This window comes from Lemur catta, chromosome 7 (assembly GCF_020740605.2).
Source record: "Lemur catta isolate mLemCat1 chromosome 7, mLemCat1.pri, whole genome shotgun sequence".
Taxonomy (NCBI): domain Eukaryota; kingdom Metazoa; phylum Chordata; class Mammalia; order Primates; family Lemuridae; genus Lemur; species Lemur catta.
The window spans coordinates 42018254-42045735 of NC_059134.1; the positions used below are offsets into that span (position 1 = coordinate 42018254).

Below are 27482 nucleotides of genomic sequence, written 5' to 3' on the forward strand. Positions count from 1 at the left end.
CAAACTATCCTCCCTGCTCGGCCTCCCAGAATGCTAGGATTACAGATGCAAGCCACCACACCCGGCCAAGAATATACTCTTTGTATGAGAGTAGAGAACCACAAGATCTTTAAGGACAGTGCCCAAGTCTTACTCATCCTTATATTTCTAATTCCTGGCAGAGTACTTGGCACAATGAAAAATGTCAGTGTAACCAATAACAATAGTAGCCAACATTTACTAAGTGCTTTCTCTGAGCTGGGCTCTATTCTAAGCACTTCATATGCATTATCGCATGGATTTTAACTTAGGGCAAGATACAGACTCTAGAGCCAGATTGCCTAGATTCAAATCTGTTCTCTGCCACTTAGTAGCTATATAATGTTGGGGGAAGTCACTTCTCTGTGCCTTAGTTTCCTCAAACATAAGAAGGCGATAATATTAAGCCCTACTTTATAAGATGGTTGTGAGGAATAAATGAAGTAAGATTTGTTAAGTCCTTAGAACAGTTCCTGGCAGAGGGTAAGTGCTATTTCAGTAGCAGCTATTATTAGCTCATTTAATCTTCATCACAACCTTATGAGGTAGGCACTGATTATCCCCATTCTGGGAGGCTCCAGAGCAATGTGTACAGGTAGCTTCCCCAAGTTTACACTTGTGGTTGAGCATCAGAGTCTGTGCTCTCTATCTTCTTGATATGAGCCACCTCTCATGGAGCCACTGGACCTCCACGGTCCATGAGTGGTCTCCCAATGGTACAGTGATAACCTAAAGTTTGTGTTTTTTAATAGTCTCACACAGAATTAGCAGTTTGGTAAGTTATCATCTTAGGAAAAAATATAAAAAGAAAAAAAACAGAATGAGAAGGAAGTTTTTTTTTAGCACTTTATATGTAAACACTTCACATCTACTCGGAAGAAGGGAGCTCATATTTTCCATACCTTATTCAATTCTTTTTCATGATTTGGTTGTTCTTGGACCACTGAAAACAGCTCTTTCCTTTTCCTTTCTGATTCTTTAATAGAAGGTGAGTAAGATGATTCAAGTCTACACATTAAAAATGAAATGAATAAAAATTAAGCTTAACTTGATAAATTGTTATGACTATACTGTTAATTTAGACCTTTGTAGGTTGCAGAGATAGATCAGAGATAAATCATTCTTGGAAACATTTCTAGTTACAGAAATCTCAAGTTCTAATACATTCAGATCCCATAAGTATTTACATCTTTGAATGAGTGCAAATGGTTTTAATGAAAAAAAAAAGAAGCAATTAATATGGAATTTCAATTATACATTAAAAATTGGTAGACTACTAGGATTGCATATGCAGATAAGATTTTTGGATAAAAAGAAAAGACTTCCTATATTAAAATAGCTTGGGAAACCTTTTAAAAAAAGGAAACACATCCAACTTGCTAATGCATTGTGGAAAGAACTATGTCATGAGAAGTCCAAGGGGAACAACTACTCCATAAAAGAGATAAAAAATGATTAAATCTGACAGTCTAACCATAGAGAGCTCAAATACATCTATTCCTTGGCTGCTCAATTTATAAAATGGAATTGCAACCACATATTAATACTAAAGGGGAAAAGCAGAAACTGGTATAAAAAGTACAATTCCCACAGGAAGCTTGGAGAAATATAAGCAGATAATGTTGACTTTCATATGAACACTGGTAAAATTGGTAAAATAAAAATCATCAAGACACAAAAATAAAGATAACCAGATGATGAAAACAGCATGCTTTCTATCAGAAATCAGGCTTGACTATTCTGGTGGAGGATGATGTTTTGAGGAATATACCCATTTGTGAGTGAGTACAATTTTAGATTTCAAAAAAACTTTTGAACAGATTCCATACATCAAAAATTTAAACCACACAATTAAAACAACAAACCAAAATCAGAGTAATGATGGAGAAATAACTAATATAATGATTGAAAATAAAAGATCTTTCAAAAAGGTATAAATTGATAGTAATATCCCTGAGGTTCATATGTCTAGGCTAGATTGCTTTTTTCCGATTGTTATATATGTTAACTGTAGACAACAAAGTACATCAGAATATAATACACTGCTATAATGTTATCATGCAGGAAAAACCATCTTCAGCATTTCTGTGTGTAGTAATTGTCTTTTTTCCCCTATGCATATATGTGTATAAATAAATATACATTTCCCCTACAGTTAGAATATACTGTACATATTATTTGTTTCAGTCTCCTTTTGTTTCCCACTTACGAATATATTGTGAACATTCTCCACTTTGTCCAATATTCTCCTAAAATATTTTAGGATTAGTCTTAAATTTTTCTTATTTCCTATGATTTGGAAGAAGTGAAAAATAAAATTCCTTATTTTTCAATTCTCCCTAAGCAATTTCTGGGAGTAGAATGCTGAAGTGAACACTAAAAACCTCATGGTGATCTTGCAAAGTTCAGAGAGTGACTGGAACAAATGTCAAACTCCAACGTGGACAAATGCGAAGAAGAAAACAATAATCATGTTAATATTAAATGCTAATATAAATATATAAAGACTCTATTATTTGTCATGTAGAAAAATAGTGTTGTAATTATTTGTTTATTTATTTTTAGAGCTGAAGTCTCGCTATGTCACGCAGGCTAGCCTCAAACTCCTGGCCCTAAGCTATCCTCCCACCTCAGCCTCCTGAGTAGCTGGGACTACAGATCCATGCCACTGTGCCCAGCTTTGATATTATCTTTAATAATTCTCAGAACATATCAGCCCAAGGTGCTTCTACAACTAAAAAACAAATAAAGAAAAAGCTAACAAAATCTTTTCATTATTGAGAAAGTTTCTGAAAATGAATAAAAACATTACTATCCTATTTCTATAAAACTACTGTGCGTCTACTCAGTAGTCTGGGCTGCTTCACCTTAAGACAACGGTCAAGAAGATACAGTCCAAATAGAAGAAACGAAAACAATAAGGCAGGTAGAACAGCACTCATATGAGAACAAACTAAAAGGATTTGAAACTTTTAGTGGGAAAGATGAAGGCTGAGAAGTCTACAACAGTAGCTGTGAAAAGTTAAATACATACCTTTTCATCAAATCTCAGAATACCAGAACTGAGAGATACCCTCCAAATGAGAAAGATGTATGTACTTTGGAAACCAAAATAAATACCAGTTAAATAGAGGATGGCAAACAGGCAGAATAAAAGAGTTTGTATTGGCCAAATATGCAAACAAGTGCAAGATTTTAGATCAAATAATGTATTGAAGGAAAGTTGGCCATGTTTAGAATTCAGCATTGGCCTTGTAAGTGCATCATAAAAAATATTTACAATGCTCTTAACAAAACCAGAGCTAGACATGGGTTGAATGGTGTGTTTTTCTATGAAATTTCTTACGTTTTCAGGCATATACATTCTTTTCTTTGCGTGGAGACATTTCTCCTCAACTCACCACACTGAAACTGCACTTTACACATAATAAATATCCAATGGATGTATTAATGATCAGTGATGATGACATATAGCTTGTATACAGAGCACTCAGTAATGCTCACTGGCTAACAGGCATTCTGCCATCTTTGGTGAGACATGGAATAGGTCATTTTTAGAGATCTTAATTTGCCATTTGTTGTTAAGCGTAGACCTCAAAGAAATGCTAGCAGGTCCCACAACTTTGAAGAAATAATTAGTGCCTTTAAAACAATGTAATCATCTTTCAAGAAAATGTCCTTCATCATTTGGCTCTTCAATTTTTAAAATCCTATCATTAGTCTGGCATTATCTTTCTGATTTTGAGAAAGATTTGATTTCTAATGAGAGTAAGAGCATCAATGAACTATTAAAGCAAACTGTCTATTCACAAGCATAAACATTTATTAATCCTCAGCAATCCCATTTCCTCTGTGGTTATGGAGTACGCAGTATCTGTCTGATTTTCAAAGAGGGAAAAAATCTGTTTTAACAAGAACCTTAATGGAACAGAAAAGGTGGTGAGTATAGAGGCCAAAATAAATATAATATGTACAAGTGAAAAAGTTAACATTAGTTTATAGGCAATCAAAACAAAAGCATTTGAAAAATATGGAATACATCTTACTTCTCTGCATATATAACTAAATATCAGCTCTATACTATTATTTTTATGATATCCTGAAGGATAAAACTTCTAAGAAATTTTCTGACTCATTGTGACAGAAGTATCCATAAATCAGAACATGATATAATTTTCTAGGTAAGCGAAGATGTTAATTTTAAAGACAAAATTACCACGAATTTTATTTTAAATATTTAATATAACCATAAATTAATAGCATGTTATACAAGATAGGCTTTTTATTCTAGTTTCAAAGATAAAACTCATAAAAATATTTAAACATCATGTTTTGAACAGTTTCTCTCAGATGATCAAATGTAAAGATTATACCTCTTTTTATTTTCTTGAGCATTTTGGTACTCTCCTATTTTTAATAATTCTGTGTGTAACTGCAATCGTTCCATTTCTATAATTCTCAAGAGATCATCACGTGACTGTAACTCACTTTTCACCTCTGAGAGTCCTGCTTCCATGGCCTGAATAAAAATATAAAAAGTTTTAATGCGCATGTTTTGATATCATATGATACATTTTAAAATATTTAACATCTACAAATGACCCTAATTTTAAACAAATTGATATTTAATCCTTTGCTTGCTCTGTCTTACAGAATTCCATTCCTTCATTCATTTACTCAACAAATATTTACTGAGCTCTTATTATGTGCTCTTGGGATACAAACACAGAACCTGTCCTCTGTTTGTTTACAGTCTAATGGCAAAGAAAAATCAACTTATCAAATATGATTACATTGAATGTAAAATTTGAAAGAATTAAACATAAAAGTATGAACAAAGTGCAATGCATAAAATGTGAATTAATGCAAATTCATCATACACCATTTCAGAGTCAGCCCTCTATGTCTATTATCATCCTTAAGAATGATGTTGCAACCTGAGTGTTAATTCTTCATGTAAATGTATGGAAGCCACTCTGCATTTTGGTGGCAAATGTGCAGGGTCTTATGAATTTTTATGCTCTAATTTCATTTCTGCTTTCGTATATTTTTCCTTTTTTTAAATTTCAGGATATTATGGGGGTACAAATGTTTAGGTTACATATATTGTCTTTGCTCTGCTCAAGTCAGAGCTACAAGCATGCCCATCCCCCAGACAGAGCACATGGCACCCATTAGGTGTGAATATACCCATACCCTCCTTCCCCTTCCCGACACCCCATGACTGTTACTACCATATGTGCACATAAGTGTTGATCAATTAGTACCAATTTGATGGTAAGTACACGTGGTGCTTGTTTTTCCATTCTTGTGATACTTCACTTAGTAGAATGGGCTCCAGCTCCATCCAGGATAATAAAGAGGTGCTAGTTCACCATTATTTTTTGTGGCTGAGTAGTGGAGAAGATTTGAAATGGCTTACAATGGGAATGGGAGAGTTAGCTGATTATAGGAACACAGTAAGATTGCTGGCCAGTGCTGAGTACCCGTTTGAGGTTCGTGACCATGGCCTGTTGAGACATTTCCTGCAGTAGTTCTTGGCTGTTCTCTAGAGGAGAGGAATGGACGAGTCCTTCAATATTATCAGGTCCCTTCCACTCAATTATATAGAGAAACTAATATATATTAGGAGCACCTGGCCCAGGTTGTCAAATCCATTGCCATTTTTATAGATGAGGAAATTGCTGACCAGACTTGACCCAAAGTTACATAACTCATAAGTGCCAGAATTTGGAACAGAAAAATCCAGACTTTTTGACTCCTAGTCCAATTAGAACATTCAAGATGCAAAAATAATTTGTTTCACTCAAAATACGTTAAACAGACCTGTAGCATATTGGTCAAGATAGGGTGGGAGGTTCTGAGGGCAGGAGATTCCTATTTTAATAAAGGTCGTAGAAAACACTTTAGATACTTTCAAAAAGCATTTGTTCAATAATTCTTGATATATAGACATATTCAATAACATTTAGTGAAATATAATCCATATATCACAAATTCACCCATTTAAAGTGTACAGTTCAGTAGTTTTTAGTTTAGCCACAAAGTTGTACAACCATCACCATTACTTAATTCCAGAATATTTTCATCATTCCCCAAAGAAACCCCATATCCATTAGCAGTTATTCCCTATTTTCCCCTCCCTCCAGCCCCTGGTAACCACTAATCCATGTTCTGTCTCTATGGAATGGCATATTCTAGATGTTTCACACAAATGGAATCATGCCATATGTGGCATTTTGTGACTGGTTTCTTTCATTTAGCTTAATGCTTTCAAGGTTCATTCATGCTGTAGCATGTATCAGTAGTTCATTTCTGTTTGTGGCTGAATAATATTCCATTAAATTGATATAACAGATTTTATTTATCTGTTCATCAGTTGATGGACATTGGGTTATTTCTTTTTGGCTATTATGAATAATGCTGCTATGAAATTAATGTGTATACTTTTATGCAGATATATATTTTCTTATTCATTAATTATTATCCCCAAATTTATAAAGCCTAGCAGAACAATTGTATAGAAAGTATAGGACATAATGAAACTCTGTAAAATGTGATAATAATAGAATATTTATTTACTGCTATTAGAAAACCGTATTTATAAGAGTGATAGTTAAAGATATCACTGAGGGGAAAAAAGCTTACTTGTGACCTAGCATTACATAGGTATGAAAATATATGTTAAAACTGAAACTTTCCATAATACAAATAAATAATAATGATTTGATACATGAAGCCATATGCAAAAGATTTTAATTATAATTGACAGCATTATGTAAATTGGCTGCGAAAGTACAAGAAAAGTTTGAAAGCTTTGTTGATATCGATATATTTAGAGTTATTTTTTGACTTTGACTTCAAGGTTAATAATACTAAATTGACATAAGAATTAGTGAATTTACTTAACTGAGATATAGTTTTGAAATTAGTATGCTTTTGCATGAAAGTTAAATCAATTATTTGTCAGTGTGGGTGCAAATATTCAGGAAAATGATTCTTTGGTACTTGATTCAGTTATTGGAACACTTTCAAGTTTGATTGGAACAACTTAAGTATGTAAATATACTTTTTTAATGGTAAAATTTTATGAAATCTAAATATGAATCAAGTATTTCAGATGAATACTTAGCATCTAAATTGAGATATGCATGTAAGCATAAAATACACACCAAATTTTGAAGACTTAATATGAAAAAATGTAAAATATGTCAATAATTTTTTATATATTGATTGCATGTTAGAACAATAATATTTTGGATATATATTGGCTTGAATAAAATACATTACTATTATAGATTAATTTCACTTATTTCTCTTTACTTCTTTAAATATGGCTGCTAGAAAAATTTAAATTATATTTGTGACTTGCATTATATTTCTATTGGACGGTGTTTCTCTAGCACCTTAATGACACATTAACAAGCAAACAAAAAAAAGGTTAAATTTTCCAGCATAGACATTAGAAAAATGCAGAACAGTCTATTTTTGCCATTAGCCTCCAATGGGAAATATTGCACATTTAAAAAATTTGAGTGTAGTGTAGCATAGTAAATAAAGATATGCAATGGAATTAACATGTATAACTGACACATTTCAAGGTTGTAGAAAGATAAGTGAGAAGATGTGATTCATGTCAAAACTGAGATGCATCTGGCATTAAAGTGTGCAGTAAACTAAAGAGAATTTTATATACAATAAATGACAGTATTTCAGATTGAAATGGTTGTCTTTTTGCATTCATGTGCAAGATGTGAAACACTCTGTCATGACAAGTTTGTAAAGAAAGAAGAGAAATTTCTTTTTAAATATATACACTGGTTACAGTATTATTTACCTCTAATTATTCCCCTTTAGTAAAATATAAATTTTGTAAAATGTGTTTAAGGCCCATCTGTTTAGTTATAAATTTGCCTAATGGCTTGAGAGGAGCAGTGATTTTTAAACTTTCAAATCAACTACCAAATATAAATAATTGATATCTCCTTATTTAGTATTTATCCTAAAGAAAAGAATGAAACGAGTAAAATTTAGAAATAAAACAGTAAAAAGGCTAAGTAAAAGCATTATTTTCAGCATTTTTTCCAAAATGGATGAAAAATACTTAATGTACTCCTGGGAGTAGAAATCTTATCTTTTAGACATTTTAAATTTTTTGAAGGAGGGGGGAAGGCCAAAAACTTAACCACTGGGGTAACTAATACCTCTTGTATTAACCTGGATGGAGGTGGAGACCATTCTTTGAAGTAAGGTATCACAAGAATGGAAAAACAAACACCACATGTATTCCCCATTAAATTGGAGCTAATTGATCAACATTTATGTGCACATATGGAAGTAAAACTCAACAGAAACCAAACAGGTAGGAGGGGGGAGGAGGGGATGGGTAAATTCACACCTAACAGGTACAATGCACACTATCTGGCGGATGGGCACACATAATTTTGACCCAAATGGCCAAAACCAATTTATGTAACCAAAATGTTTGCACCCCCATAATATTATGAAATTAAATAAATAAATGAATAAAAGACTACGTCTATCATAAAAAAAACTTACCCATTGGATACAATGGACACTATTTGGGTGATGGGCACACTAAAAGTCCCAACATAAGCATTATAAAAGGTATCTATGTAACAAAAACATTTGTACCCCCTTAAGTATTTTGAAATTAAAAAAAATATTTGCCAGAAATTTTTTTTATGCAATTACTTTCCAAAAATCTTTTTATTAAGACTATAACAGATGTTTTTTGTGTATAAAACATGCTCCAGAATAATTTGGTTTATTTTTTGATACATGCAATTCTTTTGTAAAATATAAAATGGAGATTCTTAGTTTAAATTTAATAATGTTCCTACATCCAAGGATAGCTAAATTATTTTTTAAATGAATAAATATTTGTAAAAATATAATTTTGGTAAACCTCCTCATAGAAATCAGTATGAATATCAGTCACATTGAAATTTATCACTAACTGTGGAAAACATCACAAAATGAAGTTAGAGAATTACTGGTGAAGAATATGATAAAAATAACATTTCAAACTTTAAAGAAGAGTTTCTCAGCCTTAGCACCATTGACACTTTGGGCTGGGTAATTCTTTGTTGTAGGGGTTGTCTTGTGCATTGTAGGATGTTTAACAGCATCTCTAGCCTCCACCCACTAGATGTTGGTAGCACTCCTTCCCCTCGTTGTGACGACCAAATATGTATTCAAGAATTGCCAAATGTCAACAGGGGGCAAAATCACCCCAGTAGAGAGCCACTGATTTAAAGGAAAGTCATAATAATTAAGCAATTAGTACTGTTGTTTTGCAACCTTTAGAATGAATATCAGTAAAAATATTTCACAATTACATTGACTTCTATGAAGAGCTGGTTTTAATTTTATTATATTACTTATATTGTTATTATTATATTGTTATATTATTAAGGACATTAATGAATTATTAAGTACATTAATATATGCATACATAAGGAAAAATTGAAGTAGATAACATGGACTTTGCTTAGCTCAGGCAACCCACAGAGCTTTTTCAGGAGCATATGTAAGCCCCTGGAAGTTTGTAGAAATCTTTGAATTTGAGAGAAAGAAGGGTGGTAAGTCAAATCCTGTTGACTTGGGTCAGGAGGTTAAGTCAACTGAATGATATCAGGAAAGGATAGGGTGACCTTGGCCAGGAGCTGGTTTGAGTCTTCTCACTTCCTGCTGCACCTTTGACTCCCAGGTTGCATGCGTTCTCTCTTCTTGCCAATAGGAATGTGTCATTGTGATAAGTATGAGCAGAACAGGCTTAAGGCATTTATTTAGAGGGAGGGTAGAGATGGTGATCCAAACTGGGAGTGTTAATTTATTAATGTTCTTCAATGTACAAACTTCCTATATTTGCAGCATTTTTTCTTTTAACAAGATTCTCCATCCTATGTCCCGGAAAAGTATAAACAACAAAGTTCTGAGGAGGAGAAAAGGGGAATTTATCAAGGAAAGCATTGCAGAGAAAGTCAGTCATACTGCCAAGAACAGCAGCCGGGAACAGAGGCTCTTTTACCCCCTAGGATACAGGTGTAAGGGTAGCCATTTCTATTCTGTAAGTGAGCCAGACAAAAGCTGAACCTCACCCTATAAAAAAGGATGAGTTTGGGCACTGTAAACAGGTTCAAATAGAATCACTTGGGGGAAGAATAAAAGGAACTGATGTTAGTGAAGAAGCTGAACCTCACTGAAGGATAGAACCAAACTTGTAACTGGACCTACTAATGAAATACGTTTCAGGCAAACTAAACAGAGGAGAGAAAAATAGGCCTGAGCAGAGAATAGATTTCTAGGGACCAGGGCCAAAAAGACTTAAAGAAAAGAAGGAACAAAGCAGAGAACTATTCAGTCTGCACAGGATAACTTGAAGCCCAGAGGAGAATATTTGGGAAATACCCAGAAAAATCATTTTCTTATTTATTGAATATGATCCTGGTACAGATTCCAGCAGTACAAAGACAGCTGCAAAATATAAGTTTAAGTTGTCTTTAAACAGAAGGCATGTCCAGTTGTCCTATACTCAGGGAGGTGAATGGGCAGCAGCCTCTGAGAGGGTAAGGACCTCATCAGTGCATTACCAGCAGTCACGCAAACACAGCTCGAACAGCACAGGGTAGGCTGATGGGCAAGCTAGAAGCCCCTGGATACCCTCCAGAGCAGAAGAAAAAGGGTTAACCTCATTTGTAATATAATCAAGCCAAAGAAAACACCATCAATACCTTTTCTATTTCTAGACAATTTCTGGCTTCCTCAGTGTTTAGTATTTGCAGTTTAGCTTGCTTTGTTTGTTTACATCTGTATTCTAATTTGTATTAGAATAAGAACTCCCTTCTCAAACAAAATTGGAGTCTGAAATGGGGGAGATGTACATCTTTTAGAAATGCCACTGAATGGGAGAAGCTAGAAGCCTTGTTTTCTGTCCCCTCCCAAACATGGGGAAAGAGGAACACAGGAGAAGAGCAAATGCTGGCAGAGGAAGAAGTTAAAGGACTAATCTGATATATAATGTGGCAGGGTAGGGGAAAAAGGAGTTGTCCCAAGGCTAAGACATGACCCTGGGAGGTTAAGTGGCAGAAGATCCTGGGTGGAATATCTCAGGGAAGTGGAAGTCTGCCCACATAGTGACCTCAAAATGTGTAATTTAGGATGAGGATGAAATAGAGTGGGGTGAAGAGGTGGGCCAACTGTCATGGAGAAAATCGTAGAAAGATGCTGAATGTTTGAAGCTGAGAGATAAAACCATAGAATGTCTCAAGTAACTGGATATTCATGAATAAGAAATATATATTTAGTAAAGAAATCAGTAATGACCAACTTTGATGAATCCTATATAACCTTTCTAATAATTCCAAGAAGTGAAAAGACAAAAAAAAAATTGTTGGGTTAAGAAAAAAATTAATGCTTGAAAAAACCATCAGTCATATTTGCCAATGTGAAAGTTACTTAAAAATAAATTATAGGCTACTGTTTGGTAAATGATTATAATAAGGTCACCAGTGATAAATCACCCCCATATGCTGAGGTTACTAGATTGTTGTATCCTTCATAATTTCCTATATTTCTAACCCAGGATTCTTATGAGTAAAAGAGGCACAGAGTCAGAGAAGATAGTGGGGAAGAGGGTGGTGTGTGGCCAAAGGACCACAGTTTTTAGACATAGAGGTCTGTAAGTGACTGCTGTTACATTGCACTGGTAATACATTATTATTATGCCACTGCACAACCAAAATGCACTCTAGTGGGATGAAGTACCTGTGGGATTACTGAATTTACTCATCAAGTGAGGAAATATGAACTGAATTCATACATGTAATAGAAAACTAGCTTTCTAATCCTGATTCCTGTTGAGTCACCATTTATACAAATCATGGACAATATTACTTGGAAAATAAAAATTAAATCTTCACCTGGCATTGTCTTTGATACATTTTCAGTTCTTGTAAGAGCTTCTGATTTTCATCTTGTAACTTATTCCTGCTTAATGCTATTTCACTCACAGCTGATTTTAATTTTTCAATAATGAACTCATCTCTTTCACTGGTTTCACAACTGGGATCTGGTTCACATATCAAACGAGGAATTTCAGAGTTGCTGTCTTCTACGCACTGTTTTTTACCATTTAGTTGAGTTTGGTAACTTTGTGCCTGTTTCTGAAAAACATGAAAACTGTGTAAATTAAATAAAGAATATCATATTTCAGCTTACATAAAGTTCAAGAATGATAGAAATGAATTAGTAAAGAAATCTTTAAATATGTTTCTAGATAATGAAGGTTGGCTGTTTGTAATTCAGACCTGTGTTGGTTCTAAAATCTCAATTTCAGATGGCATAAAGAGAAAATATATCTGTATAACCTCAGAGTGAAGATGTAAAGGAGGGAAGGGGGTGAGGAATAGGAAAGTCTTATTAAGCAAGAACAAAATCTAGAAGCTATAAAAAGATGAGAATTATGAGTTCAGTTGCACAATAGTTGAAAAATGTCACTATGACTAAAAATAAATAAAATAAACAAAATAAAACATAAACAATTGGATTGTAGAGGAAAAGTTGCCAATGCATATAACAGGCTTAACGATTCCTATTGTACAAAACCTTCTACACTCAATAAGAAAAAGACAACCCAAATATGGGCAAAGTTTATGAACAGGCAATTCACAGAAGAGGAAATGAGAAAGGCTGAGAAATATATGAAAAGATGCTCAGTCTTACAAGTGGTCAGAGAAATGCAAAGCAAAACAAACAATCTTAGACTCCCTAAGTACCTTGCCCACAGGCATGCAAATACATGTGTTATTTAATGATATAACAACAATGGAATTTTTAATAGCACCATTCTTTGAGACATGTAGACTAAATTCACCATTACAGATTTTTCTTGCACTTGTGACTACACTCACTATTGGACCTACTTTGGTTACTTTACCTTAGTTGGCATTTCTATCTGTAAATAGATTCTATGCTTAGTGGCAAAGATACAAATATTTAACCTCTACCTTCTTCTAATTTAGAGGATAGTATTAGATAAGTTACCTGAAATTGATTATACTTCTCAGATAATAGTTTTTGTTGAGCATCTAAAGAAACCAGATGAGTCTGATACAGTATCTCTTGCTTGTCCCATTCTCTTGACTTTGCTCTAAACTCCTTTTAAAAAGTGGGGGGACAAACATAAAGAATATTACTCATTTTAAAGTGCTTATTTCATTTGTACATCTTCATTCTGAGAAAAAAAAGTCCATTCCTTACCTATTAGGAAAACAAAAAAAAGTATAGAATCAATCTTGTTGGATTAACTATCTTCTCATTTTCTCCAGGAAATATGGAATTTACAACTTAATCATTTAAAAATGTAAAAAGGTCTCTCTGATAAGAAATGCTGATTACTAATCAGGAGTTCCAACAATGTTTTTGCATCAACCAGTACTTCCTTACTATTTCCTGACCCCTTCTTTCATTTTCTACACTCAGTTGCTAAACTTAACTCTCTTGTGTTGCAAAGGGTGGGGCCTGAGCTTATTTAGTCACAGTTATGGACTGAATGTTTGTGCCACCCCCCAAACATACATGTTGAAGCCTAATGCCCAATGTGATGGTATGAGAAGGTAGGGACTTTGAGAGGTAATTAGGTCATGAGGGTGGAACCCTCATGAATGGGATTAGTGCCCTTATAAGAAGAGATGAGAGACCTTGCTTTCTCTTTCTTTCTCCCTGCCACGTGAGGATACAATGTACAGACAGCCATATGTGTAACAGTAGGAGGGCCCTCACCAGAATCTGACCATGCTGGCATTGTGAACTTGGACTTTCAGCCTCCAGAACTATGAGAAATAAATGTCTGTTGTATAAGTCAACTGGTTTATGGTATTCTCTTATAGCAGCCTGAACTAAGACAGTGACTTTGTCCCCTTGTGGCCAGGCCTCATTTAGGCAGGGAAGAAATGATGGGAGTAGCTTGATAAAGCATGCTTAGCTCAAGTTTTTGCTCAAGTAATGTAATCATAGGGCCTGATTATCTGTTCATAACTTAATAATATGAGCCAAAGAAAACTTCAATTTTGCCTAGGGATGGCCATTATATCTTTTCTGCCCGGGCTTTAAGAAACTTAAGGATAAGAACTGTTTATTTTATTACTTTTGTAATATTCCCAGTGCCTGAGGAAGTACCAAGTACCACTTATATTCCATGAATGTACAAACAAAACATGATACATTATTATTTCCTAAAATTTAAACATTTCTCGCTAAATTTTGTAAAGAAAACAACATGGTTGGAAATAAACTCTAGAGCTACTATATGACCATATTTTACTGCATATAGAAACATGGCATGAATGTATTGATGTTTTCAATCAATTCAGTAATATTTATTGAGCACCTGATATCTACCAGGTCCTGTGGAGAGAAGATTTGGAACTATTTCATGATTTTAAAAAATTTACTTTGAAAAAATATAAAGGAATATATAGTAAAGTAGGGAAATGTATATACAAATAATTTTACAGCATATTAAGTACAATAATACTGATACATAAAAGCCATGCAAAGGATATTGTGATTATCTTAACTATTTCCCATAATATGTCCATCATATAGCTAGAGTGATTTGTATTGTTTGGAAGATGGCTGAAATGACTGGATTGGTTATGCTGAAAAAAATGCTAATTTAGAGAATGAAAGATACATTTTGCTTAAAATGAGAACATGGCATTTCATATATTCTATAAGAAATGATTTTAAAGAGCATTTGAGGAATTTTTTATTTTATAAATTCATAAGTCCTAAAACAATTAGTGAAGGAAGGCCATAAATAAGGAATTTTTTATAGCAATTACAGGTGACCTGAAATTGAGTGACAGTATTACGTTTGGAGAAATATGGAAAGACCTTCCTTACATAATAGTGCCTCACGATAAATAGACTATATTTACTAGGATAAGTGGGGATGTCCATTTAAAGTTATTGACTTTGATTCTGACATTCAACAATACAAATCAGGTATATGGAAACATGGTCTTCAGTAATAGTGACACATTTACAAAACTAAGCTCTAGTAGAAAATAAGTAACATTTTCAAATCAATGCAATTTAGATTTTAAAAAATTCTATTTACTTTTAATTTAGGAAGGAGTCTTTGGGGATAAAAGTCAAAATTTGGGCAAAGTTGACTTAAGTAGTTCATATCTTTTAGATAATACAAATATTAAGCACCACCTACCCAATAACCTCAAATAATCTTGAAAATAAATATTCCCCAGCATGTTTTAGAGGCAGAAACATTAATCTCAACTCCTTACCAATGCTACAACAGGTAGCAATGAGGCCAAAAACAGCTAGAAATGCATGCAACATATCAGCAGGTGCTTATAACAATCCTGGCTTCCTTGGTCTTACAGATGTATTGGTTTCAAGATTAGCAAGTCAGTACAATATATGCAGTAGTATGGAACCATGCAGAGACCAAGAGAGCTTCATTAGGGTTTTTATAGGGAGTGGAGATTTCAGCCTAGGTTTCAGAGAGTCTGTAGGTTTGCCTAGATCTTCATGGCTGGAAAAGCTTTTCTGTGTCTTAAAGCTTGAGAGTGGTGAAAGTCATTAAAATTAGAGTTTCTAGTGATAGCTACTTATTAGATTTTTTTAAAGCCCTCTGCTAAATATTGGGAGATGGTCCTTAACGATTACTATATGTCAAGGACCTCCACCTGTAAGATGGTTTAACTTTTTTTTTTATTTTTTTTTTGAGACAGAGTCTCACTTTGTTGCCCAGGCTAGAGTGAGTGCCATGGCGTCAGCCTAGCTCACAGCAACCTCAAACTCCTGGGCTGAAGCGATCCTCCTGCCTCAGCCTCCCGAGTAGCTGGGACTACAGGCATGTACCACCTTGCCCGGCTAATTTTTTCTATATATATTTTTAGTTGTCCAGATAATTTATTTCTATTTTTAGTAGAGATGGGGGTCTCGCTCAGGCTGGTCTCGAACTCCTGACCTCGAGCTATCCGCCTGCCTCGGCCTCCCAGTGGGCTAGGATTACAGGCGTGAGCCACCGCGCCCGGCCTAACTTTTTATTATGAAGATTTTCATACTGAAATAAAAGTAAAGAATAAAACAAACCCCCCATGTACCCTTCATCCCATTCAACTACCATCGACTTAGTCCATCTTTACTTCTCCTATTTCTCTACCCTTTTTTGTTGGAGTATTTTAAGGCAACTTCCAGAGCTCATGTATTTTCATCCCTAAACCCTGAATGTTTTAGTGTGCAGCTAAATATATACATATATATATTTTTTCCAAAACCACAGTGTCACCTATAAGGTATTTTTAACCCTATTTGCTGATTAAAAAATGGAATCTCTGTGAGGCTAACAACTTGCCTAAAGGTCACAGGGCAAGTCAGTGAATCATCAAGGCCTGTTTTGAGTTATGAGCTACCATGTTCTTCCATTACCACACTCTGCTCTCCACTCCATTACTATACCAGTGTATAAATGTTTGCTCCAAATGAAAAACCTGTATACATGCAGACTAAAACTAGACAAATCAGTCTCTTACATGTTAATTTTTTAGATAGTTAAAAGTAAAAACAGGTACTTGAAACATTTTTTTATAATTATACAAGTTAAACTATATGTACATAGTTTGCTTAAAAATTTTTATGTAAGTACAAACATATCAAAACATATTTGCTACTTATTTCCACTATAATTTCATGATATGTATTTCATGTAAATATTTAGTTCCCTAAATGTAAAATGTGCACACACAAAGTACTTAATATTAATGTAAGGCTTTCTTTTTGTTTGAACAATTTATATGAATGTGGTTCTCCCATGAAAAGTCAGTAAAATGGATAATCAGTGACTCGACCTCTGCATTTTCGGTGAAAGCATATGTATATTACAGTGCACGTCTTTGGGCACCTTCTATGAGACCAGGATATTTCTGAAGCCAGTCTGGTTAAACCACTGCAAGAGCCAGAGAGAACTACACAGTGCCTTTTCCTAGAGGGCCAACTTAGCAATAGTAAGTTTGTATTTAAAAAACTGTATGTTATGCAGTAGCATGTAAAATTTGTAGGACTTTTAAAGATACAACCTGACTTCCTACAAAGTTCTTATAACAAGCTAGTTTTAGGACTGTGACCTCAGGCTTTATTTTTTTTTTTCGTGCTCTTGAAGATATTTTAAAGCAAAAAGACTGCTAATTGAAGAGTAAGATGATGAAGTATGAAACAGGGGAATGACAACTAGATAGGAGGAAGGAGATGAGAAGTGTTGGGCAAGGTGAAGGAGCAGATCTGGGCTGCAGTTGAAGTGAGAGAAAGGAACCAAAGAGGTGTCTATCCTGGGTGACTGGGAGGCACAGGACCATTACCTAAATCAATGAGTAGAAGAAACTGAAATCATTGAATGGGGGTGAGGGAGTTTTGAGAAGAATGAAAAGAAATTAAGTGGGATAACACAAAAGTCAACTTTGGGTCAGTTAAAAAATAATAACTGAGCAGTACTGGGAACCCCGCTGAGGTTAGATAATAGGAATTTACAGTAGAATCTTTTTGCTGTTACGTGACTTAGGGGTTGAATGCTCAAGAGCATAGGGAAGAAAAATAGCTGGCTTGCTTTTTCCAAGATTGGAAAGTTAAGAGGATAAGGATAAGTGCATTCATGACACAGTGAACCTTTTTAGAGACTGAGATTTTAGAAGTTCTGGGTGATAAAGGACAACATAATTAGAGTGGCACTATGCCTTCAAAGAAAAAACCCTGAAAATTTAAGTGCTGTTCTGAAAACTGCTATGAGGCTTCACTGAGATTTAAGTGCCTAATAGCTAAATGGCCATTAAAACATTTATTAGATATTTGCTTTAACTGACCCCAGGGGTGTCCCTCATTTTCACTCAACAGCTGCAGTTTTCTTTTAACATTTTTTGGGTTTCTTCTTCTTCTTCCTTTTTTTTTTTTTTTTTTGGCTCTCCCAAAATGCTGATATATTCAAAAGATGTATAAATCAAAGTATTAAAGTGATACTTTAATTCACTAAGTTCCTGAAGGGAAGGTGCACCAAGAAAATATGTTCAATGAGAAGCTGATTTGTAATAGTGTTTGTTATCACGGCTGCCCATGCCATTATATGTACACTAGAGACAAACAGCCTGCAACAACAATGGAAATCAATCTTTAATACACATGAAGAAACTAAGAAAATATATCTCACCTCTAATTTCTGGTTCAAATTGCTCAGTTCAAAGGGTATTTCTTCTTTGAGGTACGGTAAATCTTTTCGTCGAACTTTGTTTTGTTTCATCTGGTGTAACCTCAGTTTTTCAAAGTTATTTGTTAGTTTGGAAAACTGTAAATAATAGAAAATGCTAATGTTTTACAATTACCAGTTATTTCTAACTTGATTTCACTGTACTTCTTTTCTTGTGTACCTCTTTGAAAATTTAAATCATGATTAGAAAGTGCAGCAAAGCTTATATGTTCCAATTAGTGAAGATAGAACCAATTAAAGCTAAATTATTGAAGCTGAACACAATTCAGCTTTTATGTAAACTCGAAACTTCATTAACTGCACAGTTAAACAATGATTCACTTGATAAATGGTTTGTTCAGTTTTGTTTTAACCATCTGTAGTGAAACTCATAATTTTAAAAAAAATCCAAGTTTTTTTCTTACTTTTATTTAGTGCCATCTTGTGTTGACAATTTTAATTTCAGTAACTTGATCTATGAAATAACCAGTTTATACTTTAAGAAAATAGAATATGTACTTAATTTCAAAGAAACAAACAACACAAACCACTTATTCATGTGGATATAAGTTTGAATAAATTTAAATATCAAACTTGATTTAATTTTTTCCTTATTGATAACTCTTTTTGTAACTTTGTATTTTTTTTCCGTTTCATGTTCTACCTTCAGATAATTGATTAAAAGCAGCTTAGTGTATCAACATCTGTGAGGAAGTCTCTATAGTCACGTATCTATTTTTAAACTTTTTTTGTTTATATTTTTTACTTTGAAACAATTTTAAGTTCACGGAAGTTGTAAAGTTACTACAGAGAGGTCCCAGGTCCTCTTCACCCAGTTTCCCCAGGATTTACATCTTATTGAGTACAGCAACCCCAGGAAATTGAAATTGGATCAATACAAGCATACAGTTCTATGCCGTTCTGTTGCATGTGTAGATTTGTGTGACCACAGATACAATCAAGATACAGAATTATTCCGTCACCACAAAGATCTCCTTTGTGCTATCCCTTTAGAGTCACACTCCCTCATGCTCCTACCGCTAACCTCTGGCAACTACTAATTTGTTTTCCATCTCTATAATTTTGTCATTTTGAGACTATTATAAAATGGAATCATACAGTATATGACTTTTTGAGATTGATTTTTTCACTCAGCTTAATGTCCTTGAGATCCATGTGTGAATCAATAGTTGATTGTTTTTTAGTGCTGAGTAGTGTTCCACAGTATGAACGTACCATAGTTTATTTAACTATTCACACATTGAGACATTTTGATCGTTTCTAGTTTTTAGTGATTCCAAAAAAATCTATGAACAACTGTGTCTACTTTTTCTGATATTAAAGTAGCCACTCCTGCTTTTTTTCCTCATATAATTTTTTCATTGGGATAGAATTCACCTACTCTAAAATTCACCTGAATAATATTCCATTGCATGACTATACTGCATTTTGTTTATCCATTCATCACCTGATGGACATTTGGGTTGTTTCCACTTTGGGATAATATGAGTAATGCTGCTGTTAACACTTGTATAAAAGTTTTTGTGTGGATATATTTTTTCGTTTGTCTTAGGTATGTATCTAGGAGTGGAACTGCTAGGTCACATGGTAACTCTAAGTTTAATTTTTAAGGAACAGCCAAACTGTTTTCCAAAATGGCTACACCATTTTCCATTCCCACTCATAATACACAGGATTCCAATTTCTCCATATCCTCACCAACATTTGTCATTTTCTATTATTTTGATTATGGCCAACCTAGTGGGTGTGAAGGGGTATCTCATTATGGCTTTGATTTGCATTTCCCTAATGACTAATGACATTAAACATTTTTCCATGCATTTATTGGCCATTTGTATATCTTCTTTGGAGAAATGTCCATTTGATTAGTAAGTTATTTATGCAGCCTAGATACTAGTCTCTTATCAAATATATTATTTGCAGATATTTTCTACCCTTCTGTGGGCTGTGTTTTCACTTACCTGATGGGGTCCTTTGAAGCCTAAAAGTTTTTTAATTTTGATGAAGAAAAATTTATCTAATTTTTTGTTGCTTGTGCTTTTGGGGTCATAGCTAAGACATCATTGCCTAATCCAAGGTCATGATGATTTACTCCTGTTTTCTTTTAATAATTTTATACTCTTAGGTTTTATATTTAGATCTTTGATCCATTTTGAGTTAATTTTTGTCTATGGTTTAAGGTCCAACTCAATTCTTTTTCATGTGGCTATCGAGTTGTTCCTGAACCATTTGTCGAAGAGACTAATCTTTCTCCATTGAATTATCTTGGCGCCACTTCTGCTTTCTTTTGATTAATGTTTGCATGGCATATTTTTTCTATCTTTTTACTTTCAACTTGTCTATATAGTTATATCTGGAGTGAGTTTGTCATACTTTTTATTTACTCTCTCAATCTCTGTCTTTTAATTGGTATATTTAGACCATTTCCATTTAATGTAATTATTGATATGTCAGGGCTTCAGCTTTACTTTTTTTTTTTGTTTCCCGTTTGTTCTCTAGTTTTTGGTTTCTGTTTTCACTTTCTTGTCTCCCTGTGGGTTACATAAACATTTTTCTTAGGATTCATTTTAATTTATCAATAGTATTTTTTAGTGTATCCTTTGTATAGCTCTTTTAGTGGTTGTCCTAGGTATTACATGTTATTTACGCAATTTATCATAGTCTACTGGTGTTTGACATTTTGCCAGTTCTAGTGTAGAAACATTACTTTACCCTGCCCCATTTATAATACAATTATCTTAAGTATTTCCTCTACATATATTAAGAACCATATTAGACATTGTTATATGTTTTGCTATCAAAAATTTTAGAAAACTCAAGAGAAGGAAAATCTTTTGTTGTGGGTTTTTTTCCTGTGGTATTTGGCTGGAGTAGAAAGTTTATTATCTAAAAGTGTTCTTTAACTTGTTAGGCTGTCTGCTTCCTGTTCTTTTGGCTGGAGATAGTAGGCTTTCCTTGGGCTCTTTTTGTTTACATTGACTGGCATGTCTGAGTTGCCGGTTTAGCTGTTACCCAGTCTGGGATATCTGAAGCAAAAAAAAAAAAAATCCCAGGGAACTCACCACTGTGTCATTCTTTGGGTGCCAAGGTCCCAGGCCAATGGGCCAGTCTGTCTCTTCTCTTTATTTCTCAGCGTCTTCTTAGGTTGTTTTATACATAATGTCCAGGGTTTTTAGCTGTATTTAGTGGGAGGATACTCCAGAAGCAGAAGTCTTATATGTATATACACACACATATATATGTATGTGTGTATATATGTGTGTGTGTATATATATGCACACACACACACACATATATATATACATATAAATATAACAATGTCTAATATGGTTCTCTCGCTATATATACACATTTTATATTACAGTTTTATAATAGAAGGAAAAGAAAATACTTCCTTTTTAAAAAGGAAGCAATTTCTACGTGGAAGCTTTGACAGAGTTGAGTTATTCAAGGCAGAGTTGCGGTAAAGTATATCCTTAAGATGTTTTAGGAAAATGAAATTATGAATAAACTAGGAATTTCAAAGAAGGAATATCAGTAGAGTGAGCAATCAGCAACAAAAGCATTTTTGCTACAGGATACCATTTCTGGTTAGAAAAATGACATATTATTAGCTTTTATGCAAACCAAGTTAAGTACACAGTACTTTTGTTTTTCTCTCTTTTTCCATCCTTCTCTCTTTCCTTCTCTTCCACTCTTCCTCCCTAACTCTCTTCTTTCTTGTCTTTTAACCAGAGAAAAACAGAGAAGCAGAAAACTGTAGTGGAAATAGGTGGTTGTTCTCTCAGTAATAGTGTAATGTTTCCAAAGTATATTCCATGAAATTCCTATTTACAGGGGTATTAGGCTTTATTTTAAAAAATAAAAAGGTCAAACATCTTTAGAAAATGATGGGTGGAGAAGGTTAAATGGGTTTGTTTAATGCAGGGCCACTCACAGCCAGTAACATGCTAATGTGTACTGTGACTCTCCAGGAGAGGAGGAAGAGTCTTAACTTGACCAATATTAACTTAACTTAAATAGCTTTTCCTAAACTCTTAGTGTAGTGTTTCACAGAACAAAATTTTTTTGTTAAATTGTTAAAATATTTTTTGCTTAGCATTAAAAACCAGCTAGTAGCCAAATAATAAAATAGAGCTGCAAAGTATCAAATGGCAAGGATTCATATAGCAAATGACTGTCCAGCACCTGTAAACAAGGCCCAAAACTTTTCTTTCTTGTTTGTTTGTTTGTTTGTTTGTTTTTAGAGACAAGGTCTTGCTATGTTGCCCAGGCTGGTTTCAAACTCCTGAAACTCCTGGGCTAAAGCAATCCTCCCGCCTCAGCCTCACGAGTAGCTGAGATTACAGGTGTGAGTTACCTCACCCAGCCAAGGCCAAAACGTTTTAACAAGAAAAGTGGGGAAAAACTCCAACAGAAATGAAAGATTAGGTAAACAGTGACTGAACTAGTTAAACATAACAGAAATAGTACTTAACCTGTATCTAGATTTCTGTATTTTTTCAAATTATTCCAGATTGTTATCTCTTTGTTTACACTGATCAATTATAATTATTTAATATTTATGTTTTTGCTTTACAGCTTTATCTTTATAGAAAATGTAAGGTTGATTGACTTAAATACTAAATGCCTGGAGTCTCAGCTAGGAAGTAACATATCATTTTCATAACCAAGCTACTGTCTAGTGGCAGTTATGTGAATTGCACGCAAAATGTGTAGGTAGACTAAGAGATAGTCTTATAAAATTATACCTGTAAAGTGGCATCAAATGTTTCATATTCCAATCTCAATAGCTGAATTCTCTCCCCAGAAAGGTACTTAAAGAGATCATTAACTACTTTGGACTCCTTTAACTAGATTGTCATATACGAAATCTTTGCATTCTAAAAAACATTGGTTGTAAACCAACTGTATTTCATAATCAAATCATATTTCCCACTGATTCATTTACTAGGTTAAACAAAGATATAGTATCTGTTAGATCTGAGATGCTCAGATGACTGCTACCCTACATGCTATCTGTGGTAAGGGAGATAACACTTTTTCCTTGCCAGCTCAGTGTGAAGATAGAGGGATAAGTAAGAAAGAAATTGGTATTCCTCTCATTACACATGCAGAAGCACTATCATTTAAGAATTAGTCCTACCAGTAACAAAGTATTTAATAATAAAGACCAATTTTATTCTTTCAGTTATTTATTTTATAATATCAAAGTTTTTATTTTAAGTTATTTTTATTTTTGAGACAGTCTTGCTTTGTCGCCCCTGTTAGAGTGCAGTGGCACTCACTGCAACCTCAAACTCAAGTGATCCTCCTGCCTCAGCCTCCCGAGTAGCTGGCTAATTTTTCTATTTTCTTGTATAGATGGGGTCTCGCCCTCACTTTTGCTCAGGCTGGTCTCGAACTCCTGACCTCAAACGATCCTGCTGCCTTGGCCTCCCAGAGTGCTAGGATTACAGGTGTGAGCCACTGCACCCCACCTAAACTTCTACATTTTAAATTTCTACAGAATAAAGGACATCTCTATTAGGTAGTAATAACCACAAAAGATAATTTTGGTTTTTTGTTGTTGCTCACATAGCTAATAGTTATCATCTAATTAATCAAAAAGTCTCTTTAGAAATAGAAAGCTATGTATCTAGTACTGTGCTGAACAGTTAAAGAGGTACAGAAGGTATACAGAGCTGACAATCTAGTAAAAGAGACAAAATCAACACATGTGAAATAATGAAAGATCCCAACATAAAATTAAAATTTAAGAACTTTTGTTACATTAAAAATAATTATTTTTAATAAAATTAACACAATTTTATAGGTCAAAACATATCAAAATGTGTGCTATTAAATTGTAATAAGTTTTCTTACTTGAGCTTTTAGGGTTTGTAGTTGTTCTTCATAATTCTGAGTCATTGCTAAATTGCATTTTTCTAGACTGTCCAACTTCTGTCGAAGTAACCCCACCTGCATGAAGAATAAAATTTAATTTTGCTTTTCCTAAATTTTGCCTGACAAAATCAGAAAATGTACAAAAGAGAAGCACAATTCAAATAAAACTGCTGTACTAAACCAAGAATAAATATTTGTACTGCAGTTCCTAAAATAGCTATTAAAAATTAAATGCACAAAAACCAAACATTGCTAGCACTATTCAACAAAGTCCACATTACAACAATATGGATGTTTAACAAAAGATCCTTATCACCACCACATTGTAAATGAAGGTTTAGAATTTACTTTGCATTATCTTTTTGGGAGGCTATGTCATCATTACTCAGGCAAAACCTCTCCTTTTTTTTTTTTTTTTTTTTTAACTCCATTGCCTTCAAGGGGATCACTGCTTTAATGATATTATGGAATAATTGTCACATTTTTACAAGAACTAACATATTAAAAAGAAAAACAAAAATATCTAAGCAGTTTTTAAGGATTTGGCTTATAGAATTTGTCTGCTTAAAAAGCAGACAAGGCACCTGTTTACACATCTGAGTCATTACAGGTATAGAACCGAGAGACACAATATGTCCTCATCAATGAATATCTATGGATTTAGGCTTATCCATAGATTGTCATTTATTTGATAGAATACCTTTAGCATACCATTAGCTGATAGAATTTCAAGCAATTAATGCTGTTGCTGATGCCTGTTAAAAAGTGTATAATAAAAACCATATTCTGATAGAATAAATACTATTTATAAGAGTCTGGTGAATTGACAATTTATTAACACATGTATTCTGTACCTCTTGACCTTTCTGATCCAAACAAGTCTGTGCATTTGCTAACTCTTGATCCCGAAGATCTAATCGTGTCTCCAAAGCCCGCATCTTTCTTTCCCAATCCAATTTTTTATTGGTTACCATGATGTCAATTTGTTCCATTAATTCCTGAAGCTCAGCCTCACAAGGAGAAGTTCTGGCAATTGTAGGAAAATAAAATACATTTCAAAAGAGTGAAATGTGAGGGCAAGAAAACTTATTATACTGCTCTGCATAGCTTGATCATTATTTCCTCAAGTTGTTCAATTATGTAAACAGGAAGAAGTCCAAAACCTAGAGGTTAATTTTTAAAATTAAAAAAACTAATTCCAGAGCTAACAGTGTACCTATATCTAATTTTTTAAAATAACATTTTTTTAGAGTGGGCTAATTCTAGGGAATATGCTAATTATGAAAAATGGTGAGACTTAGCTTAAGGATCAATGCTCTTACATTGTCTGTTGTAACTTAAGAAGGTTTGACAGAGGCAAACTGGGACATCAGTCATACTGTTCAGGGATAGAAGGGTAAGCCTGGGCTAGGTAGGACCAGATTCATGAGTACCAACTGGGCTACAGTGCTGCTCCTCAAGAAGAGGAATTTGGCATGATCTGGCTGGTTTGGAAGGAATTTGATCAGGCAGGTTTGGGCAGAGCAGTGTAAGTCTTTAGACAGTGGGGATACTATTAGTCACATAGGTGGCACTATCCCGGGGCTAGGAGGGTCTACTGAGTTTGAAACAGGGCCCTCGGTAACAGGTAGGATTAGAGACTGAAAGTTGGTAAGAAGATAGATTGCTAGGTGCTCCCAGTACACGTTCTCTTTCAAAATAAACTGAATCATTCCACAGCAAGCTGTCATAAGTCCAGTCATTCAGACTGGGGAAGCAGGTAGATATTAAAGCCTTAGACTTCAGCCTGAATAACATACCAATTCCAAGATTAGAAAAGCAAATTGTTTCAGCATCCATTTCAATAGTGGTGATGAGGCTTCTAATATATTTTTGTAGCTAGGAAGAGGGCAAGAGGGAGAGGCAGGTGCAAAATGATAACATTTCCTCCATTTAGTTTAACCAAATCAGAATTTTAGGGCTAATTAAGGATCATTTAGCATTTTGAAAAAACTGAGGCCCAGAGAGGCCCAAAGTCAGAGAGCTAATTAAGGGAAGAGCCAGAACCAGATCCTGGCCAGCTGCTTCCTGTTTTATGTGCCTTCCTATATATCACATAGCAAAAGACATGGTGTTTTGAATCAGAATATGCTTGAAAAATATAGTACAAATTCGCTCCATTGAAATAGGGTCAGAAACAGGTTATTAAAACTCAAGGAATTCAGAATTTCCAGAATCACTTTCTAAAATACCCAGAGTCAACCTGAACAAGGGATGTTGCTTTGGTTTATACAACAGTAACATTCCCTAGTATATTTTAAAATTCTTTTAAAAAAATTTTTATTATTATGGGTACATATGATTGTGTGTGTGTATATATATATATATATATATATATATATATACATACACATATGGGGTACATGTGATGATTTGATACAGCATACTATGTGTAATGATCAAATCAGGGTAATTGGGGTATCAGTTTAAGCATTTATCATTTCTTTGTGTTAGGAACATTCCAATTCCATTCTTTTATAATAGTTATTTAAAAATATATAATAAATTATTGTTAACTATAGTCACCCTACTGTGCTACCAAATACCAGATTTTATTCATTCTAATTGTATTTTTATACTCATTAACCATCCTCACTTTATTCCCTCTTCCCCACTAACCTTCCCAGCCTCTGGCCATTCACCAGTTTTGACATCAGAGAGGTTTTAAGTACAAAGTGCTATTGTGAAGTCTTCTGCTAACATTCCTGGACTAAGGCCCAAAGGCTCCCAATTTTTACTTAAAACCTAAAACAAATCTGAGGAAAGCAGTATACTAATTCCTCTATAAATAACTTTGTTGAATTTTAATCAGACTTATGATGTGGGGAGAAAGAACAGAACTATGGCCTGGTATTTTCATACCATTTTCATAATAACACATAATCATTCTTTGCTGTAAATACATTTTGTCTATTTTTTCTGCTCTGAAAAAAGGACTATACCAGCGTAAGCTTTAGAAAAAAAGAACTTTATCAGCCTTATTCATCACCATTTCGCCAGAGCCTAGCATAGTGCCCCAGCACATAGTAGATGCTCAATAAATCTTTGAAAAATGAATAAAAGAATTCTTTTCATTGCTGTCTCCCTGGCACGTGGGAATGCACCATACTAATGAATTTTAAAGTATAGGACTATGCCTTTAATCCCAGCACTTTGGGAGGCTGAGGTGGGAGGACTGCTGGAGGCCAGGAGTTTGAGACTAACCTGGGCAGCATAGCAATGTCCTATCTCTACA

General features: G+C 34.1%; 1 protein-coding gene across 2 annotated transcripts in view; it reads right to left on the bottom strand.

The window, feature by feature from the left end:
• The window catches only part of DEUP1 (deuterosome assembly protein 1), an 82653-nt gene that overhangs the window by 39428 nt on the left and 15743 nt on the right, over window positions 1-27482 (bottom strand). For both annotated transcript variants that reach the window (XM_045557138.1, XM_045557139.1), the window contains exons 3-9: window positions 25063-25234; window positions 24188-24283; window positions 18266-18400; window positions 13087-13200; window positions 11964-12206; window positions 4392-4537; window positions 921-1026 (exon numbers count right to left, since the gene is read on the bottom strand). In XM_045557138.1, coding sequence (XP_045413094.1) covers window positions 921-1026; window positions 4392-4537; window positions 11964-12206; window positions 13087-13200; window positions 18266-18400; window positions 24188-24283; window positions 25063-25234 — 1012 coding nt within the window. The remainder of the gene's footprint in view (window positions 1-920; window positions 1027-4391; window positions 4538-11963; window positions 12207-13086; window positions 13201-18265; window positions 18401-24187; window positions 24284-25062; window positions 25235-27482) is intronic.